At 40.7% G+C, this 14,908-nt stretch overlaps 1 protein-coding gene across 1 annotated transcript; it reads left to right on the top strand.

The window, feature by feature from the left end:
* The first annotated feature begins 626 nt into the window (after positions 1-626).
* ankrd33bb (ankyrin repeat domain 33Bb) lies at positions 627-12,700 on the top strand. The gene is made up of 5 exons (XM_046051101.1): positions 627-1,115; positions 4,383-4,512; positions 8,529-8,669; positions 8,850-9,013; positions 9,161-12,700. The coding sequence occupies exons 1-5, from the start codon at positions 627-629 to the stop codon at positions 9,806-9,808; spliced, it is 1,572 nt and encodes a 523-aa protein (XP_045907057.1). The 3' UTR covers positions 9,809-12,700.
* Positions 12,701-14,908: the final 2,208 nt, after the last annotated feature.

Genomic DNA, 14,908 nt, shown 5'->3' with positions numbered 1-14,908 from the left:
GAGAGAGAGAGCCACTAAAGGGATTATCATGCGTCGGTTCAAGAGTATGTCTCATCCCATTGCTGGCCATCATCAAAGGAAGCTCAGTGTTTCTCCACGGGAAACACAGGATTAGTTGTTTTAGCGCTGATGATTGTTGAACATAGACGACTGCCTGTTCTTCTACTTTCAAGAGGACAACTTTAGCATGAACTTCTCCTCAAGAATTCAGGAATTCAAGCTGTCCATCTACGTTCTGAGGCCATGATCAAACGATGTGACGGAGGACGCTTTTGGTGCAGTGGCCTTTGTAACTCCTCAGATCATGCATATGATCAGACCTTCCTTGTTGACGTTGTCTTGTGGAGTTTTGGGGAATCCAAACCTCTGTGACATCCTAATAAGACTTATCCAACAATGACGAAGGATTGTAATGTTCACATGCCTCCCCTGTGACCTGTGTGATCTCTTGGGAAACCTGACAGAAAGGGATAGAAGTAAATAGCGTGGCAGAATTCAATGTTTGTCAGGTAGGATGAGACAACATTTTGCAGCAGGATGGTGGACATAAACTCTGGGTCCTCCTAGAGTTGTCCCGGCACCCCACAATCATTTTTAAAGGTGTGTTGGGGCAGGGGACAGTTTAAATGGTGTTAATAACAGAGGAACAAGGCGAAGGTTCAAAGATTCGAGAGAATGGAGTGTCCGGAGGTGTGGGACTGGGTACGATGGAATTTAGGAATAATAATGTTTCTAAGGATACTCTTGTCATGTCCGTCACCAATGAAAATGGGGATGAGTGTGAGATGTCAGGAGAGGACAATAGCGAGGACAATGAAGCTGATTATATACGAAACTACTGGGAGGATGAGGATGATATCTACCAAGAGTTTGAGGAGTTGGACTTCGATGCCCTGCCGGATCACTCTGACACACGAAGCGTTGCCTCTGACGATTCTTTCTATCCCCCAGACAATTCAGTTGTGTCCCACATGTACCTCTTACCAAGTCCTGAGAGCCCCGAGCCCATTTCCCTTTTTAAGGCCTGCTGCAACAACAACTCCATCATTGTCAAGATTATGATCAGACAAGGAGTGACTGAAGAGGAAGTGAAAGAGACGGATAGGAACAGAAGAGTAGGTGTCTGAGTTCTACGCATTTTAATGAAGTATTGTTTTTTTGAGGCACTTCTGGTTTTGTTTTCACAGTCAGCTTGAAACTAGGAAAGTCTTCATTGTGTTTACAACATACTGATGGAAACCGAATGAGGGTTTTGCGTGTTTTAATGGTTTCCGCCATGAAGAGTCAGGAGGGAAAGCAGCCACTGCATAAAAACCTTGGTTTGTTTCATTCTGTTTATCCCAAATTAAAAAAAAGTACTTGGGACAGCACACTTGAAAAACGGCTTTGGGAAACCCCAGCAGGTTAGCAGATCGTGCTTCATCCAGCCAAAGGGAACAATCACTGACCGTCTGCACTGTTCCGCAGTCTATCCCTGGCCCTGTACACCCCAACGCCCCATTAACTCTCCGATACCTACAATGGGTTGTGTTGCTATTATGACCAGCGCACTGTGAACAGTTGGTGATCTTTTCCGCTGGCTGGATGAATTTTACACGTAATCCATGCACTGCAGCTGGGGGCTCTCCACAGCGCCACGCAACTTTCTCAATTCTTCCATCTCACGGAGAAAAGAAGTCAGGTCGAAACAAAATTTGCTTTATTGGCATGAATATTAATACAACAGTATTGCCAAAGCTAAAGGAAAATACAAAAAAACAATTCTATTCATATAGTTCATTGAATAAATAAAATAAAATACTTTTATTTCTATATATTGGATATAGAATAATATTATCTTATTTTTTTAATTTCTCTACATCTTCTTTCATTACGGCTGTGTCTCCTTCTCCCAACAATAACAGCAGCCATCTCTGCACAGCACTTTGCGGTTTGCACCTTCCTTTCAAACGTATTAAATACAGATGCTGCTGCACTCACATGAAATTGCGTTTAGGCTTGTAAGATCACATTGCGTGTAATAAATAAATGTATTTGCATGTTACCCTCCCATTACTTTGCACAATAAAGTTGAAACACCCCAAATTGCATATTCAATAAGGCAAAAGTAGTAAATGGACTACAGGTGGCATCTAACACTTTTGGAAGACGTCATTCTGCGTGCACACCGTTAGTAGATCAGCTTATGTGTTAACTTGTTGGTGATATCAAGTTTGAACACGTTTTTACTCACGCAAGCCTTTAGTAAATCTAGTATAATGTGTAATTCCTGCCACATACACCATTTCGGCCTCCTGTGTGTCACCGGACAATGGCGATTTCAGGCCCAGTCAGAGACAAGGAATTAGAAGTGATGGCCGGGGACAACAAAGCAGAGATAGCGTAGGAGCATGAGGAAAAGCAGCTTGTGCAGTAGCATTGATTGGCAATTTCCCGGGTTAGCTCTACTTCATCCTCTCATGTTGGACTAAGGGCAGACTGGACACTACAGTGACACACTATTGCATCTTGAGACACAAGCAGTATTATAAACAGGATGGACTGAGGCTAGCTGGTTAGCATGCTAACTTCTGTAGATATCTCTGCAACACAATACATAGATGCCATTGACAATAAAGTCAGAGCGGTTTCTTCTCCACATTCTGTTAATCATGTAAGTTCATTTCATGTTTTAAACCAAAATTCTGACCAAATCTTACGTACCTTTTAAGTGTTATGTCCACAGCTTACAGGTCAATCAGAACTCACAAACAGTTGAGATTTTGTGATTGTAAATTCAATTACATAAAATCTGAAGTCTAAAATATAGAATTTCGTTAAAAAGTCAGTCTTTTTGATATATAATGTATTATGCTATAATCGATGCTATAAGTACAGGAAGGAAGGATAAAAATCATGTTGACCCTGAGAGAACTGTTTTTCTCACCAGCAGTCACATCAGGTTTTGCGGTCAGGCCAGCTGATCCTTGTGGCATCTCCTGAACACCAACGAGCCATTGAAGGTCAAATCCTGAAGGAGGTTTCAGAGCAGTTGGTTAAGCCTCCAGTGACAGATGGAGAGTGGAAAGTGCACAGTGACTATGTCAAGGACCATCGGGCCATCACGGCTCAGCTTTTAAAGGGTTTGCTTATAGACAGTGAACTGAGCATTAGGTAAAAGATACTATTTGGTTATAGAAACAGACAGGGAAGGATTGTCCTGGAGTACTGTGATGTGTTGACATAGCATAGTTATGCAGACATGGAAATGAGCTGAATCACTGTTACTCGCTGTTTGTACTGTGCTCCAGCAAAAAAACAAAACTTAACACAATCTATTTGTAAATAGACATGAGAAGCAGGCTGGCCTTCTGAATGTGCTGCACCAACCTTATATCACCTTACTCATGCTTTCTGTATGAAGAAAAGCTCTATAGCTGTACCTTTAATGGTACAACAGAATGACACTAAATTGGTGGGATATAATAAAAATGTGGATCGTAAATCTTTTTGTATCACAACTGCAGACTGAAAAGCTTCAGAGTCGTATAGGCCAAGTTAGGGTTTGGTTAGTGATACAAACCAGCAGAGAAGCCTTTCTGAAGGGCTACTTTTTATGATTTATTTAAAATATTGTTAAAATGTTTGTGCATTGAAATGGTTGGGTGTTCTGTTCAAATCAGCATGTTGGGAGTCCAGTGTTTCTATATCTGGGATACAGAGATAATCCATACATAATTTTTGTCTGTTGTACGCATCTATTTGATTTTGCAGAATGACTTTCTAATTTAACTGTGACCCATTTACACCCACAACTCTATCTGGATACATGTCCTGGATAATGACATCTGACCCATGTGATCACATTGCATCCTGTGTGCATTTACACCTTGCATTAACGTGTTTTTTTTTTCTCATCCAGATAAATATCCACCTACAGATTGTATGATAATGTTGGGTGTAAATGAGGTCAGAGTTGTACATGTACACTGTTTTCCTCTGAAACTGAGGGATGCTACAAGAGCACTCACTTTGAGTCTAGATAAGATTACAGTTGCAGTTAGGTTGGTGAGAAAATGTTGTCATAACTGATAGAAATTATGGCTAAAAGATCAAATTTGACTTCCAACTTTAAACCAAGGTGGACTAGAAAGCGTTCACCACCACATCCAGTTCAGTTTGCGCTGTGTCCTCAGTTTTTTAGGCGGTCAGGGATGACTGAATACCTCAACGTCACACTAACACTAATTGTTAAATACTGCCCCCAATTATTTTGACTGTTCTTATCTGTACCTGAGACATAAGACCCATACTGCAGTGTGGCTAACTCTTGCTGATCTGATGTCTTTCTTCACATTCTTGTAGAAAACATGACTGATAAGCGCTCTTTCTTTGTGTTTCAGTCTGGCCTGATTATGGCGTGCTACCATGGCTACGTGGATGTGGTCATCGCCCTCTCTCAGTGCCCGTATCTTGATGTTAACTGGCAGGACAACGAGGGCAACACTGCTCTTATTATAGCAGCGCAAGCAGGTAAACACACCGAAGGCATTTGAATACATTTTGAAATTTAAAACATCTATCGGTATAATTATCGTAAACAAATAAAAAAGGGCCTTTTACCGATACTGGTGGACATGGCGCTGTTATTTCTTAAAAAGGCCCTTCGCAGTAAGGGTCTAGTTGTTTTGACTTATTAGGATGATTAGACCTCTCTTCTGGACTGTGTGGGTTTGTTCAGACTGTAGTTGATTGAGATCTCCCTAATTATCTCACAAACATTGTTTGTGCCGTTACGCATGAGTTGTTCCACAGCTCAATTTTTAACATATACAAGGATTGTCTATGTTTTTATTTTATGTTATTTATTTGACCGTGAAACAGCCATCTGAATTACTGTTTTTTGCCAGAAAAGTGCCTTGGACTTTCATTCTCTTTTGAACTTTTTTGTTCCCCACCAAAGAGCACCTTTGTTACAATTGTTTGAACTTATTTAATTAGAAATAACACAATCTTCCTCAATCGAATGAAAAGTTGAATTCATTAGCAATACAATTCACTGTTGCTTAAGTCAGTACACCGATGGGTTTTACTGCTACAGCTGTATTTGGACTGGTTTAGCACAAAGATATATATATATATATATATATATATATATATATACATACACACACACACACACACACACACACACACACACACACACACACACACACACACACACACACACACACACACCCCACATCTGGCTTGTGAGATGCATCTCTTCTAACACCGTATTGTAGCGGGGTTCTGGCCAGTTCAAATACTAAATGCCAGACTTTTGTGCTGCTTTTGATGTTCTAATGAAAGAAATGCCAAAATCACCCAACAGGGAATCGTATTTCACAGATGGAACGTTATTTTACAAACTATCTTATCTGTTACTAAGATGTCAAATTTGATTAACACAATAAGTAATCCTTCTTTTAAGCACAAAGTTAAGTGACTGTCCTGATACTAATTTTTGTCAGGTAAAGAAAAAAAAGATAGCTGTGTTGCTCTATTTATAATTGTTTTCTGTAGTCCTACGTTGTATGTTATGTTTCATTGCACTAACCATAGCTACAAACGTATGTTACCTGACGCTTACTTAACTGTTACACTGCAGCTCTGCATGACCCTGCTCAAACACTATCATTTTTACAAATAATTTGTGACTTAAAATGTAAATGAGTTAAATATGAATATTTTACTATAAGCGTAATTTTAAGTCTATTTATTTTGAAAATCATATAAAAAAAAAAAATTATGTCATGGCAGCCATTTTACAATGAAGTAAGAAAAAGAATGTAGTTATTAATTACTTTGGGTAAATTAATCTCAAATCCCATAGAAATATTACTGTTAATATCTACAATAGATAGGATTTTGGTGTGAAAAAAAACATGCTTTTAGTTGCAAATGTATCTTGTATCATAAATACATATCTGGCATTTTTGACTAACCAAACAGCTGGAAAGTTATTTTTAATTGTGGAGAGACCTTCTGCCTTGATAGACTTACATTCATTAGGAGTCTTTGCTTCACTATACCAATATGGCAGCTGCATTGACGCATTGCTGTAATAAACAGCAGTGACCGTGTACTTAAGCTGTCTGTTTGCTGACTTTATGACTATTCTCTTCTTGTGCTACTGTTAACCACCATTTTAGCAAGTCAGAGACAAACATTTCAGGGGTTTTATCTAAAAAATACAGGATAAAGTACAGGAGAATAATTAACACACCGTACCTTACCAGGAAAAATGGTTGTGGCCTCTTTCACTGATGTCTTTACAGCAACCTAAAAGAAACTATGGTTTATTACAGCTTATTTTTTTGTGTTATTTTGTCTTTTTTTTTTTTTTTTTTCAGCGCCCCGACCATCACTTCTTACATTGTACTCCCCAAAATATTGGTGAGACTTTGGAGCGTGGAAATAGTGATAAAACTAGATCCAGCAAACAAGCACAGAGTTTCGCCAGATTAGCTACCATTGGACGTAAAACCAAAAGTGTGGAAGTACAGTACAGTAAACATTTTCGGTTATAATTTTATTTTTCTAAACTTGTTTACAACCTGTTTTTTGTGAATTATGCTGTGTTCTGAGATTCCAGTAGAGACTGTCGTGAGTACAGTGTTATCATAACCACGATAACCATCATAATTGATGGCCAGAGCCACAAAAAAATCCTTTAATCAAAATAATGCTGTAATTAAAAGAAAATTAAACGTGCCATGATCCTGTAATTGCCACTTAATAATTGTAATTGGCTGCTGTTTAGTAGAAGTATAATCTCGCTTTAAATGGCGATGCCATCTTTTCTGATAGAAATTAAAAGAGCTGCACAGCACAAGCTTAAACGTAAACCAGCCTCATACGTAAAAAGCTCAATTTACTTTTTAACCATTGAGTGAATTTCCAAAGCTACTGGAATCATCGTTGCAAGTATCTATTTGAATGCTCACCAAAAGATTATGATGAGATGGTTGTGAAGTTGTTGAGTTTCATATAACTTAAATCATGCCTAATTTACAGCAGAGAATTGAGTTTCAAAATTAAAGCACAAAGCATATTATGAGGTCTGGTGCTTCCAGATGCAAGAATTTATTTGCTGGTATTACAAAGTACCATGGTTAAGTAATTTTATAGTGATGCAGCCACATGTGTCAGACATGGTGCCCTGGCCTCTCAACTAGTAATGATGATGAATGGCTCTCTGTGGCCTGTGATTAATAGCTGCAGACTACTCTTCATTTTCTGCTTCATTAAAAGATGTATCGATCCCCCTTCATGACAAAGTACTCTGCAACACCTCAGGGGAACAGGTGCGCAAGACTGTGAGTACACACGACTGCAGAAGAGTGGTCGAATACACTAGAAGAAAAACTTTCCATAAAATCCTTCACTGAAGGTAGAAGGTGTCTAGACAAGTGTTGAGAATTAAACCCAGGTTATCAGAGGTTAACTCCCATTTAAATCCATCCTCCTTACCGTTCAATTCAACCATGCTTCTATCGGTATCTCCTTAATGGATTCTTGTTGCGTACTGAAACTCTGCATTGTTCTCACTTCAAGGAGTTTCGGGGATCAGACTGTTTCATTAGCCTGGATTTAGACTGGATTTTCTCAATTAGGAACTGAGGTTGTGGACTTTTAAGAAGCTGTGTTGAATGGTAAAAAGCAGTTTGACTACAAATCCCATCAGCAACGGTGAAGTGACTTGTTCAGTCCCCAGAGTGACTGGCAAAATATCAGCTTGAAATCAGGTTGCAACTGAGGTTAGCACAAAACTGTGACTGAAAAAAAAGCTGAAAAGCCGACCAGTATTTGTGAAACAGCATCTAATTTAGCATGTATATGTATTTAGCAAGTGTATAAAAAAAAAAAATGGGGACAAGTTTAATGAATGTGATAACAATATTAAGGAATTACCCAAATTATATGTAATATTACTAAAACACAGCTGCTAGCCTACCACTAACAATCTTGGTGCTGTTCCATAACTTACTGACTGGAGTAACAACTGGAGACTGATTCATGAGCATAAAGTACTCATTTGTGAGTATGCATTAACAAGACCAAGAGTATAGCTAAGCTAGCAGCACTGTACAGGTACTTAGGCACAGCAGTGCTTTGAGCTAAATGCTAAAAGCATTGCTAACATGCTCACAAAGACAATGCTGAGGTTCAGCAGGTAATGTTTATAATGTTTACCATCTCATGTCACGCAGTGTTAGCATGCTGTTTGTTAATTAGCACTAAACATGACAACACCATAAATATACAGCGTACCAAATTTCAGTCTGGACCAAAATGGGGGACCAACTGACCGACCGACGACCAACATTGCCATCCCTATTGCCACACCATGACTGAAATAATTATGAATATCTATAAAAAAAAAAAGAGTGGTTATAGAAAACAAAAGATAATATGGGAGATATATCAGAAGAGGCTTTGTTAGTGCTAAACTGGAGAAACCTTAGCCTGCATAACACATGCCTGTGTTTCCCTCTGGTCGGCAGGTCATATGCTTATCTCTCACTACCTGCTCAACTACTTCCCTGGGCTGGACATCGAGAGGAGGAACTGTCATGGTTTCACAGCTTTGATGAAGGCTGCCATGCAGGGCCGGGCTGAGTGTGTCAGGGCTCTCATGCTGGCTGGTAAAAACTCATACACATACAATATAGATCTGCTCTAGAAAATGTTCTGCCTGTGTGTATTAGATGTACTGTATATATCAGGGTAGGAATCCCCTTTGCATGTATGAGCAGATTGCAGTTAAACTTTAGTCGCAGATTGTCCCTTGCAATGAGTACTTCAGTAAGTCCTTATGTGTCCAGGAGCTGACATTCAGGCACGGGACAACGGCCGGCATATGACACCCAGGGAATGGGCTCTCTTCACTGGTCGATACGAGACAGCTTACCTGATGTATCGGCTGATGTCAAAGCCCTGTGCTGAGCAGTTCTGTGACTCATTCTCCCTGGAGTGGCCCATGCTGGAGGTTAATGAATTCATCATGACTACAGTCTTCATATTGAATGCACCACATAAAGCTTTTATCCCCCTCTGAGAAATTCAAGACAAAGATTCAAAATGTGTTCTTTTTTGTAATGATTCCTTGAACATTTTCTTTGATCTTCCTGTGCAGGAGCTGGTGACTCAGGCCAGAGAGCCAAAGTCCTACTGGAGGCGTTTGATCAACCTCCTCTCCTGCTGCTCTTATAGGTTTTATGTCAACAACAGGGTAAAACCTGTGGATGATGGCGTTCTTGACCACATGGTCCGGATCACCACTAGTATCTCCAGTCCGTTCATTGCCATATCTTGCCGCACAGTGTGTCCAGGCAGCCCACCGTGCATCGGGAAGCGTCGTCACGCCGTGCAGGAGATCCTGAGGAGGCAACGGGTGGCTGAGCTGAAGCGTCTTGGCCCTGACAGACTTAACAACTACAAGAAATTTTTCCAGAACTCACGGGTCCTTCTCATCCCCAAGCCGAGGGATCGGAGGGCCAGCCTCCAGCCGCAGCTGCTGACCAACGTGGCCGCGGCGTCCATAAGGCGAGCAAGTCTTCTACCTCTGAATATGCTGAGGAGAAGCAGCATGCGGGAAGGCATCATGGTCCCCAAAGTAATACTCTGCAAAGCCCCTTCTCAGAGCTTTATACCGGAAAAAATCCCACGGAGCAGTAACCACAACCATCTCCAGATTCCCAAATGGAACTATAAGATGAAGAGAATAGAGAGGAGGCAGGAGGAGGAGAGGAAAAGATTGTTACCTCTAATAAGGAGGAGATGAGGGGAAAGGGGAGTACACCTGTATGTTCACATTACCCGAGAAAGCCAGACATGGCTTGCTTGAGTGTGTCCCTCACATGGCTCTTACAATGCACAGTGTTGCAGTTCTAGAAAAACTGACATGAAGAATTGACTCTGTTTAATGTGAATGTAAGTGCTCATTGTCGTTTTAGTTTGCTAAGCTTGCCGACATTGTTGGATTTCTTGCCTTGTTTCTACTTGAGTCCACACGCTTTATTTGTGAGGCATTATTTGTGGTGCAATGTGGAAAGTATGGGAGCTCGGGGAGGGTAAAATCGACACAGTTTAGTATTTGTACATACATTTTTCCATGTTGGCAGCTTATATTTATCATAAATTCAATAACATGTGGCAAAAAATTTTTAAATAAGTGCTCATCAAATTGTCTAAAGCAGTGGCTTAGATGAATATATGCTACCAAAAAAGGACGCAGAATGATGACAGATTTGGTAAACGAAACAGAAACAAAGGAGAGACAGAGATTAATATTAAGGGAAGGAAAAGTGCTTAGCAAGAGAGACAAAAACTAGCAACGAGACGTCATGCTGAGTTGGAGAACACTAGTAAAGGACACATAGGATAAAAGGCTGAACAAAGTGAAATTTGACAGGCACATTTGCCAGAGAGGAATATCAAGAGGGGAGAAATGGGGCTTGAAAATGCAGGAAGTTGACAGCCAGTCGGACGGATTTCACAGGACGGAGAGGAGAGCTCTGACACGGCCATATGAAGATAGGTGGCTGGCTGCTACAGCAGATTGCCACAGGAAAGGACCGCTGAGCATGCAGGAGGAAGCCAGGAAGACACTTTGCACTGATACATAGTACAACAGGTAGTTGCAAGGAAGGGGAAGAGCTTATGAGCAGTATTTGACAGCTGAGCTGAGGAGGCAGCTCACAGGCTTTGCAAGGGCTTTGTGGAGAATTGGAAAGGCAGAGCCAAAAATAAACAGCTTAGTGTTACTACCGTGACTTGTTGACTTCTGAAATAATGGGAAAAAAAAAAAAAGAGAGTCCACTGGTACTATATGCATCTCCTGCTTTGACTTGGAGCCATGGAAACCCACCATTAGTTGTTCAGTGTGAATGACTGTTATAAAAACACAATTAGGGAAACTACATACAAATACATTAAATGTATTATATATATATGGATTTAACAGGACATATGCTGTGTGGTGTATTACCTTTACCACCCTCTGGCAGCAAACACTGGAAATTCCCAAAAAACTGTACAAAAGTAAAAATCAATGCCTGTTGATTCCGGATGTTGCAAAAGCTAATGGATTGGTATAGAAATCCTGCAAAACCCTCTTAAAAATAAACAATATTATAAAGTGAGGGTGTGATGCGCTTAGCACAGATGTCTTTTTGTGCTGTGACCGAGTAGAGGTCGCCCACTAATCAGAAGGTTGGCGGTTTCCCCCCAGCCTGCAGGTCGAAGTGTCGTTGGGCAAAATACTGAACCCTAAATTGCTCCCATCTGTGTGTGAGATTGTGTGTAAATGATTAGTTTATTTCTGATGAGCAGTTGGCACCTTGCATGGTAGCCTTTGCCATCAGTGTGTGGATGTGTGTGAATGTGACTTGTAGTGTAAAGCGCTTTGAGTGGTCAGAAGACTAGAAAGATGCTATACTATAAGTACAGTCTTATTTACAATTACAGACAGAATTTTGCTATATACACTGATTTGATAAATATCCTCACTGCCCTGTATTATTATAAACTATAATGAACTGGTCGTGGATCACATCTCTCGCCCGCGTCCAGGTACCTGTCTCTTCATCCCCTTGCAGTTCTCATGCATCCGTTCCCGTTGGAGACTGTGGCTGCTTCGACATACGTTTAGTATGAGATTGGCTGGCACACTTTTCAGTCTGCCGTATTTCTCTGGCAAACCTTCTGTTAGGATATTGTAACTAGCAGCAAATGAAAGGTTAAAGTCTTGGCTACACATAAATATATTTTAATGTACAAAAATGTTTTATGAAATTAGGTGATTGTTGATTAAAGTCATATTGTTGGAGGGACCACATCAGTTTATGAAACGGGCCCCCAGATGCTTAAGGCCACCACTCGCTGTGAGGCAGGACAAATCTCACTAAATACCTCTTTTAACATTACGATATAATTATATACATGCACACAAAGAGATGACTAAGCTATATCTACTCTTTTCTACTTTGAACTGTTGATCTCTGGGACTGGACCACAGTGAACGGTTCTTGCATGGAATGAAGTACAGTTCAAGGGATCTATAGATTTCTTTACATTTCTGCAAGGAACTCATCGATAGCAAAACACAAGACTCATTTCTAACACGCCTTTAACCATTTTTTGTACTGGGAGGGAAGCTGATGGAGGATACCATACATCATGTAGAGGGAACGGAGGATGGCCTGACAAATACATGTCACCCTGTCATTGGCTTCTGAGGAAATACTGTGATTTACCAAATGGATCTTTTTTTGGACCTTCGTTTCTCATCGATTGTGAATAATCAAGTTCAGCTCTCCTTTCAGATATGTAAAATAAAGGGCTTATAGGTCAGTTTCATGCACCTCTTTGCCATGCAGCGATAAACTGTAGGAGGACATTTTCAAAAAGTTTTAATGAAGCCTCTAATTGTGTAACATCTTTCTGTGTTTTTTCATTACAGCAAAATATCATCCCAGTGGCTGCAGTAAATTTGTTTGTGATGCTCTGCCAAACTGAACAATCACTTAATGTCACCACAGCGATTCACGATGTAGCCATCCTGCCACAGTGTTTTATGAAAAATACTTTACTCTTACCACTTCATGAAGCAGTGACTTAAGTGGACGAAACCAGAAATTGTAAAAGCGAAAAATACAATGTTCTGTCAAAACTTTGCTCATCAGCAGTCTGAAATGTGTTTTGGTGGGGGAAAAAAAACTGTACAGTGAATACACACTAACATTGTGTTTTCTCAAGGACGATGGTCTGTGGCTGAAATGTCTGCATGGGCATTCATGAAGAACTGACAAAGAATCAGTGAAACTCTGGAAGGAGTTTTGTGTACTGTAAACTCACCCAAGCCTCAGAGTACTCGGATCTCCTATGTGACTAAAACTTTGGTTGTTGCAGATACAAATGTTTAGAAATATCTATCCTGGGAACCAAAACAAATAGTGTAAAAATCTTTCAGTGGACCCACCAATTATTCTTGCTTTTCAATGATCAAGTACTGTATGCTGCAGAGAAATACTTCATGCTAGTAGGAAGGCAGCCTGAGGTAGAATTTCTCAAACCAGCCTCCAGAGTCTGCCGCATGTTGTTTTTTAACCATAGGTGTCCTGCAAAAAAAACATTTGTGGTACAGCTGAGATAAGGAAAGAGATGCACTTCAACCTATCTCCCATTTCTGGAGCTGTGACTGACACCTCGCCTGTGCCCTGTTCTGCGCTCCAACAGTGCGTGTGTAATGAAAAACCTAAAGCTCTCAAAGATACAAATCTATGCCTGTGGTGCGGTGATCTATCTGCAGAGAGCCATGCAGAACAGGTCTTGGGGACTAAAATGGCCGCCACCCTGACCTGTGGTGCAGTGTCTCTAATGACCACTAGAGGACACTCATGGCCCTTTAGTTGGCAGTTTAGCTGCATGTAGCATTAAGATAAACACAGGTAAGCCCATGGTTCTGAACATTCACCTGCACACCTTACAGCACAGCCCAGGATAAGATTATCTCATGAGTGGTTACATTTTAAAAGATCTTCTGTGTCCTCTGTTCTCTTCTGAAGCACACCAAAGCTTTCTGTATCTGCTCTATATGAGACTGGATCTTCACATGTGAATTAGTATCCATCATGTGTCTGAAACATGCTCAAATGAACAGTTAATGGATTATACACTGCAATTTAAAATGCTCTGTGTTCAAAACTCAAATTTAAACAGGACATGGCTGCAAAAAAGCAATGTTTTTTTTTTTTTTTGCCACACCAACCCAGGGTTGCTGACTTCTTGTGACTGTGGCTCAGGATGTAGAGCGGGGGGCCTGTTAACCGGAAGGGTGGCGGTTCAATCCCCGGCTCCTCCAGGCTGCGTGTCGAAGTGTCCTTGGGCAAGATACTGAACCCCGAATTGCCCCTGGCGGCTGTTCCGCCAGTGTATGTTCATGTGTGTGAATGTTAGTTTCTGTTTGAGCACTTAAGCTGAATGTAAGTGGATGTCGTATAAAAGCACTTGCAAAGACTAGAAAGGCGCTATACAAATACGAAGCATTCACTGCTGTAAGTCAGGTAATGCTTATTTTTCATAAACCGTCTGCCCTAACAAAATGTCTTCATTTGAGACATGTAGTTTTATGCACAAATTTATGGAAGGGTATCAGACTTTCATAGTTAGCTTATGAACAGTCAATTAGCCTCAGTGTTTGCATTATTTCCTAAAATCATGATAACTGTGTTAAAAAATACATTTTCTAACAACTTATCAGTGCACCGCTTTCTGCCAACTGATGACTAATTTCCAGATGTTGTAGTGTCCTTGAATGCATCACCCAGGAGAGGTTTGATAAATGGTCACTCTTTGGAACCACACAACAGTAACTGACTAACAGAAAAATTAAAGCAACGTGTTCACTGTGATGGAGCTCCTTGGCTGTAGCTCACACCACATGATGTGGAGTCGGCCGAAGGCTCTAGATATTTGGCATGTTAGATATCTGTCTGGCGTTCGCAAACTTCTGTGATACGTCCTTGAGTAGTTAACACATAACGATTGGTGAGCGCCAATTGATCTCCGATTTGCCCCCGATCACAGCCCTGACAGTGAGCCCGGTCAGTGAGCTCGGCGACTTGCAAATCAGGCTTAGTATCCTGTAGAGTGAGCTTGGCTTTAGTTGTCTCAAGGAAATGTCATCTCTTTGTTAGTGAATTTGCATATTGCACTGTAGGAGAGGAAAACAAAGGCTGCATGGAAACTGAATGAATTACTGTAAAAATCTGTACATTACACACAATGGTGAAAACGTACAACAGCAGCAATACTGTCCTGTAACACACTGACAGATACCACAAACACACTTTTTTGGCAACAGAACAAACAACTCCCAAAG

The sequence above is a fragment of the Micropterus dolomieu genome, linkage group LG06, assembly GCF_021292245.1.
Source record: "Micropterus dolomieu isolate WLL.071019.BEF.003 ecotype Adirondacks linkage group LG06, ASM2129224v1, whole genome shotgun sequence".
NCBI classification, from domain to species: domain Eukaryota; kingdom Metazoa; phylum Chordata; class Actinopteri; order Centrarchiformes; family Centrarchidae; genus Micropterus; species Micropterus dolomieu.
This window is presented reverse-complemented; position numbering and strand designations above follow the sequence as displayed.